Genomic DNA, 7,941 nt, shown 5'->3' with positions numbered 1-7,941 from the left:
ATCTCCTCTCAACTCTCTCACACACATGCATAAAATCAAAGAGTAAGGAGAAAGCAAGAGCTCAATTAGCACAAAGAAGGATTATGTCTTTGCATTATGAGAAAAATGTCTCATATATAACTGGCCCTTATTCACACTTGAGCGCTTAAAACTTATGATACTAACTATTAAGCTTGGTCATGGCCACCTTTTTTCATAATGGTTACAACTTTTATAGTGCCTTCTCATGAATTTTGATGTTTACACCATTCAAGCATGGAACTCCGTGCCCTTGGAACCTAGAATTTGTCCCTTCTCATATGTGCCCAACATAGCCCCCTCCCTCTTCCTCTCCACCCTCCCTCTTTGCAAGGCAACATGCCATGGCGATCGAAGCCTGCCAAATTAAAGCACAACCATGATGAAGCTAAGGGGCCAAGATCCTTCACAGCTTCCGTTGGTTAACACCTAGTCCGCCCCTCCCGCATGCCAATTGCAATGGTTCTCGAGAGAAAGGTGGCAATGTAGGGGTGGCCAATGTGGAGCACCTATTTTTTCAATCATAGGGGCTGGTAAGAGTAAATGATCCAACAATGCTTGTAACTCACAAGCGACAGGGACGACAGCTTACTCGATTCAGAGAATCACCTGGTCATGTGGGGGGGGGTGAGGGTCCTTTGTCACCACTTCACAGCTTACCCAAGCTCTGATACCAATTGTAACATATCTTGCATCCAAAGCACTCACACACATATACCCGATCCATGAGGAAAGCAAAGGTGACTCACTTCCCAACCATAGGCTCACTACTCTGAGCCACCCCCAAGCTTGGGCCTAAAAGAGGGGAAACAACGAAATCCCGCTGGAATGTTGCTTTTTAAACCTGAAACTCAAATTGCTGAGCTTTCTGAGAGAGATGTGTACGTGGACCAGGTGTAACCCCGTCCACATATAGATGATAAGGAACCAAGGTACACCTCATTTGTTTTGCCAATTGCGAAGAGATGGCATCCTCAGAATTGTCATGTCAAAGAGGACAATGAAGTGATGTCCCCTTGCAGTGCCATATCCACAGATGAGAGCCTTCTTCTGTCCCTCAACCTCACCCTCCTGCTTATCATCAAATACCACTTGTGGCACTCAATTCAAAGCAAGAAATAGCTAAACGGCATTAGAGGCGGATGGTGGAGGTGTGGATGGGGATGCTACGATCTCTACTATGGAAGTAGATGCCTTGGCAGACTTTTCAGCCTAAAACTTAGTGCAATCTTTCTTCCCGTGTGTCCCACAGTGTGGCAAAAGAAACAACCGTTCTCTGTCCTATACCATGTCTGTTCATCCGGCTTGAGGTAACCTCCAAAGTAAGACATGCACCTCCACGGCAAGGGACCATTCAATCTCTTGCACACAATAGTTGGTTGGGCAAATTGCACCTAGATATATAAACTAGCTTGCTGCAACTTGAACAAAGAAAAATCTGCATGTCTGCTAATATAATAGAAAAAAATGCAAAATGGGAGGTTGACTACAGGCTATAAAAACCCCACTCAAGTCATCAATGCCGAAGAGCAGGTGCAAGTTCATGTATAAAAGCATGCCACCTTAGTTAAAAAATCTTCATAAGTAAACCATCAAACTGAGTTTCTCTCACTCCTGGAGATGAAGGGCAGAGTCATCCATGCTAAAGGCTAGCACTATAGAACGAGCACAAGCAGTCACACACATTGTATCAGCATTGGTCTTATGGGCTGTTTTGGCCCTTAAGGGCATTGAAAAACCTCTCGCTCGCTCACTCAAATGCAAGCCCTTAAGAGAGGAATTTCTCTTATTATACAGTTTCTATGTAGATAAAATTTACCTTTCAATGAATTAAGACAAAAAAACAGTGCAATAAGCCTATCCTGACTTTGATTGATTCACAAATCCAAAATTTATTATTTACAAAAGCTGACCACAACAGTATCCACAAAGGCATGCCCCAAAGTGATAAACACACTAAATATCCCTTGTTGAAAGACATTCTCTCAAGATTACAAATATCATTATACGTACTGTAAGGGGAGAGGTGGTTTGAAGCCTGAATTGTTATGGAATCTGTATTAGATGGTTTAAACAGGGCAAGTTCTTGCCTTTTATCTCCCCATGACTCCACCAAGTCTAAAAGTGGCACCACACTTCCTTCCCCTTTCATGAGCCTGCTCAATCTATTCACCTTAGAAAAAATATCATTTGATTCAGGATGCAATTGGCCTCCAACTATAAACTCATGCACCCTGTTTTTCATCTCAATGCAGGCCTGCCCAGGCATTTTTTGGGCCCCCGCAAGTTTTCTCAGTTCTTCCATTTTGTAGACTTCTGCCCACAACTGGGCATCAACATAGATATCTGACATGAGCAAGTACCCAGATGCATCACTGGGATCCAAGCGAGTAATTTCTTCGAAGCATCTTCTTCCCATGACAATGTTACAGAATGTTCTGCAGCTAGTGAGCAAAGACCTCCACATCATAACTTCTGGTTTTGTTGGCACTGTTTGAAGAAAAACTTCAGCATCAGTCAAGCATCCAGCGCGGCTGAGAAGGTTAACAATGCAGCTACAATGCTCAGCACTGGGTGCGATTCCATAATCTTCTTTCATAGATCTGAAGTATTTTTGGCCTTCCTCTAGTAACCCAGCATGGCTGTAGGCAGTAAGAATGCTAGTAAATATGATATCATCTGGCCTTAAACCATGATGCTGCATGTCCTCAAAATATTGCCTAGCCATCTTCCAGTTGCCATGCATAGCGTAACCTGCAATCATGGCACCCCAAGTTACCACATCTGGGCTAGATAATTTTTCAAACACTTTGCCTGCCTCGTCTATGCTACCACAATTGACATACATATCCACAAGGTTGTTTCCAACTACTGGGTCTGTATCCACATGAGTTAGCATGACCTGGTCATGAATCCATCTCCCATGCTTGATTGATCTTGTGCTGCCACATGCTTTCAAAATGCATGAAACAGTCACTTTTCCTGGCTTTATGGCCTGTTCCTGCATTTGCTCAAGAAGTTCCAGAGCTAAATAACCATGCTCATGCTGAGCACACCCTAAGATTATTGTACCCCATGATACCTCATCCTTACAAGGCAACTCTTCAAACACTTTCTGTGCCTCCTCCACATTTCCACATTTGACATACATATCTATCAATGTATTCCCAATGACCATATCCATTTCCAGTTCATGCCTTACAATCTGATCATGAAAATGCCTTCCTTGAGATATGGCTGCACTGCTTGCGCATGCTTTCAAGACGCTTGAAAATATAAAATTGCTTGGCTTTATGCCCTCATTATGCATTCTTTCATAAAGTTCAAGAGCAACTAAACCTTGGCCATGCTGGGCATAGCCTGCAATTATTGCACCCCATGATACCACATCTTGACTTGGCAGCTCAACAAACAGTCCACATGCCTCATCTAATCTTCCACACTTTGCATACATGTCAACAAGTGTGCTTCCAACAGCTATATCTGATTTCAACTCATTCTTTATTATCAGGTCATGTATCAGCCTACCCTGCTCAATGTGTAGCATGCTGCCACAAGCTTTCAAACATGCTTTTAAGATGCATGACAATGTATCTTTACTTGGTCGAGTGTTTACATGCTGCATCTTCTCAAAAAGTTCAAGAGCAGAAATACATTGCCCATGCGTGGCATATCCTGCAATCATGGCACCCCATGATACAGCATCTTCATCGTCCAACTTGTCAAAAACTTTTCGTGCTTCATTTAGGCTCTTACATTTTGCAAACATGTCGACAAGGGTGTTCCCAATGGCAGTATCCATATCAAGTCCGCTTCTGATTATCTCATCATGCATCAACCTGCCCTGCTCTATTCTTTCCATGCTACCACAGGCTTTTAGAACAGACAAGAATGTTGCCCGGCTTGGTTTTATGCCTTCTCTCTTCATATCATCATATATTTCAAGAGCAGAAAGTTCAAACCCATGCTGAACATACCCAGCGATCATTGCAGTCCAGGAGACCACATCTCGAATAGGCAAAGTCTCAAACACTTTCCCTGCATCCTCAAGACTCTTGCACTTTGCATATGCATTGACAAGGGTGTTGCTTATAACTATATCCAATTCCAGCCCAATCTTAATGATTTGATCATGTATTATTCGGCCTTGACATAAAGATCTCATAGTGCTGGTTACTTTCAAGGCAAGAAGAAATGTGACTTTATCAGGTGTGACACCCTCCTTCTTCATGTTGTTATACAAGTCCAGAGCTATTTCAGTTTTCCCATGCTTGACATGTGCTGAAATAATTGCATTCCAGGTATACACACTTGGTTTTGATGCTTTGCTGAACACTCGGTCGGCCTCCAACAAGCTCCCACATAAAGCATACAAGCGAATGAGGTGGTCAACCCAAAAAGCATCTGAATCCAAAGCTATCTTGACAAGAAAGGAATGGATATGCCTACCAGCTCTCAAATCCTTTGTCATCGTGCATCTTTGCAGAAAAGAATAGATAGAATTTCGTGGAATTGAGCTCCCCTGAAGCTCCAGAATGTCCATTGCCTGGACTACCTTTTCAAGCTGTTCTGATGGGCATCTTCAGTTTGATTGAAACTCTATAGTTTCATGGTTTCATGCAAGCCTGGACAGGTTACAAATCACAAGATTAACATCACCAAATTTGAGATGACCAGGTAGAAAATTACCCCTGATAAGGCTGAATGCTTACAGAATCTTTTTAGGTTTGAATGATTTTGAAGAGGACGAGTTGGTTGCAAGTCATCTGCAATTGTGAACAGATGCTTGGGCGGGGGCTCGAGGTCCACTGTCAGTGCCCACAGTCGAGGGACACGCTTCCGCTCCGCGCGGGTCTTGGACACTCCTCATTTCTCTGCAGGTCGAGCATGGAGAGGAGTCTATGGGAGCCTTCTGCAGGTCGAGCATGGTGGAGAGGAGCCTATGATTAAGTGAATAGCAGGAGAATTAAAAAATTTCATTACAAGTCTAACCTCCTTATAGGCAGCCCCATCCCTTGGCCCAACCATATTTCCACCATTTGCAATATGTTGTTCGACCCATGGTGAGGGGTGCCTCGACAACCAACCCTGAGTCAATAGGACAAGGTCATAAGAGTCACTTATGATCTCCTAAACATAGTCCAAACAAGATTAGAGAAACCAAATAAAAAGGGTGCAGGCAAGCTCACCACCCAACCGTAGGATCAATACTTCGATCCACCCCCAAGCCTGAATGACTAGAGTGTGCTGAGCAGAGAGTGCAAGAGAGAGAGAAATATGGAGCAACTATGCTGAATATACTGAATTGCACGAGGCACTGATGGATTTGATGCAGAGAATATTCAGTATTAAGAAGTAGATATGTGTCTGCAAGAGGTAAACCTGTGTCAAGCGTTAAAAAGTACATTGAATGCTGGAATTTCATAAGAATTCCTGATGGAAAGAACCAAGGAGAAGATTAAAGAAGCGAGACATTTGTGGCACTAGCAATAACGAGAAAAGGGGCCATGGATACCTTGCCACGAGTTCGTGAGCTGTGGACCTATCTGATCCAAGTTCCCCAAAATATTAAAAAGGCACTAGAGAAAAAGGTACCCAAAAGTGAGCACACCTTTTCATGGAAAAACGAGGCCAACCCTACACCTCTAGTCAGCCATCCCTACATCCATAGTCCACCAGCAAGGAACCCTATATAAAGGGGATCTAAGTTTCATTCTAGGCATAATCTACTCTCTCTCTCGCTCGAGCACCTATCTTCCAAGAGCCAAAAAGGCAGTAAGGTGACGATTAATGCAAGCAAGAGAGAGCTGATTTGCAGGCATGAAGCAAACACACTTCCTCAATTGTGTTGAAGGTTAATGAAAGGCCTCATCAGTCCAAGCTAGCATCCAAGCAAGGATTGTGACATGTATGTTCTTGGAAATGTGTATTAGGTAGTAGTATAAGTTTGGTGACATTTCTCCTCACAATAAGTGTCATATATAGGCTATGGTTTGTAGTTTATAACGCGACCATTAGATTAGATGCCACATGTCAAGATATCTTTCAATCTTGGTGCTAAGCAGGGCTATACACATATAGCCCCTTACTTTTATGTAATGTGTACTTTTATCTTATCACATATAGGCTATGGTTTGTAGTTTATAACATGACCATTGGATTAAATGCCAAGTGTCATGATATCTTTTAATCTTGGTGCTAACTAGGGCTATACACATATAGCCCCTTACTTTTATGTAATGTGTACTGCTATCTTATCAAAATATAGTCGTGGGTTTGTGGGTGTGCTTCTTTCATGATGTATACCTACACATTCTTGCTCTCATAGGTAACCTAATCTAACATTTGGTATTAGAGGAGGTTCCCCTAGCTTCCTGCAGGCTTTTGCTATCACTTTTGGCATTTTAGGGTTGGTAGAAGAAAATTCAAAAATTAGGGCTTGTTGATTTTTTAGGGTTGCTGATGTTGCGATCGTCATTTTTTTTAGGGTTTTTTGCTCGGTTTTAAGGTTTCTACATCTTAGGATTTTTACCACATTCTTTAGGATTTCTATGTTTTAGGGTTCTTTACCATATCTAAGAGTTTCTACCATGTTAGCACACTTGCTAAGCCCCTAAATCAACCATACCTATGTCTACAATAGTTAGGGTTATGGTTTTCATCCTAAATCCACTTCACTTCGCACCAAAAATAATTCCCAACCTCTAGTATGTGAAGTCTTGTTTGTGGCCAATTTTGTCTTGTTTCAATTGGTGAACCAATTCTTGTTTCTACTCGTGTGAACTATGTGCAATTTAGGAAAAGCATCTTCTAGAGATTCACATTTTCTGTTGAACCAGCTCTTATTTCTATTCATGTGACTGAGCATACTTCCACATCAACTATGTGCAATTTGGCAAAAGCATCTTCTAGAGATGCACATTTATGACCATGTTCCTTGACATTTATGACCATGTTCCTTGACTTTTATACATCTATTTGCAAATTCTAGAGATGCACATTTCCAACCATGTTCCTTCACTTTTATACATCTATTTGCAGGTACTCAGTTACAAAGTGTAGAGTGTATACTCTCCTATGAGAGAGTGTTTATTTTGCACAGTCTTGAGACACTTACAGTCACTATGTGTGTGTGTCAGTATCTTAGATATCATGGTAGCAAGAGGTGTAACAAAAATTTTAGGTTCTTTCTCCCCCTTGAGAGGACAAGTTGGATGGAACTAACTACTCCTTATGCAATTACACATTTTGTAACATTTTGGTGGCAAAAAGGCCTCTAGGACATAGTCTAAAGTGATAGTTTAAGGCATGTGGCTATACAATTAGCTACTCCTCATAGAGGTATAACACCTATTGTGCTTTAGCCTATCATTCGCAGAGCAAAGATGGTGGGATACTAGAGATGCTCATGTGATGTCTATGGTTGCCTTGTCTGTCAAGCCGATAATCATACTGCATAACAGGTTTTGCAAGACATCAAGAAATGCTTGGGAGACTCTAAACAAGATGTATCAACAGAATGAAGCCAAAGTTACATATTTGAAGAGACAGGTGAATATTATGTCCATGGATGAAGATGATTCCATGATAGATCACTTGAGAAAGAACAAAGATTTCAAGGAGCAACTTGGTATTAATGAGGTCATGGAGGACAGACAATTGTCTACCACTCTAAACTCCTTAACACCCTCCTAGAAGAATTTTGTGACCTCTCTAGCTCCTATCACATTTGATGAGTTGGTGGGACTCTTGTTACAAAAGAGGGGCAAACAAGGAGAAATTTGTTGGCATCTCATGGTGGTTCAAAATTTCCTATATGTTGTCACATTTATTGATGACTAGTCTAGGTTCACTAGGATTTACCCTATGAAGGAAAAAATTGAGGTATTTATGCATTTTTAGCATTATGTTACAATGGTTGAG

The 7,941-nt window shown here is 41.7% G+C and overlaps 1 protein-coding gene across 1 annotated transcript; it reads right to left on the bottom strand.

The window, feature by feature from the left end:
* Window positions 1-1,840: 1,840 nt before the first annotated feature.
* LOC147631332 (pentatricopeptide repeat-containing protein At5g27110-like) lies at window positions 1,841-5,127 on the bottom strand. The gene is made up of 2 exons (XM_086809173.1): window positions 4,731-5,127; window positions 1,841-4,643 (listed from the first exon to the last, which is right to left on the bottom strand). The coding sequence occupies exon 2, from the start codon at window positions 4,559-4,561 to the stop codon at window positions 1,841-1,843; it is 2,721 nt and encodes a 906-aa protein (XP_086665299.1). The 5' UTR covers window positions 4,562-4,643; window positions 4,731-5,127.
* Window positions 5,128-7,941: the final 2,814 nt, after the last annotated feature.

Source organism: Cibotium barometz, chromosome 15 (genome assembly GCF_041138505.1).
Source record: "Cibotium barometz isolate CiBa-2024 chromosome 15, ASM4113850v1, whole genome shotgun sequence".
In the NCBI taxonomy this organism is placed as follows: Eukaryota; Viridiplantae; Streptophyta; class Polypodiopsida; order Cyatheales; family Cibotiaceae; genus Cibotium; species Cibotium barometz.
This window is presented reverse-complemented; position numbering and strand designations above follow the sequence as displayed.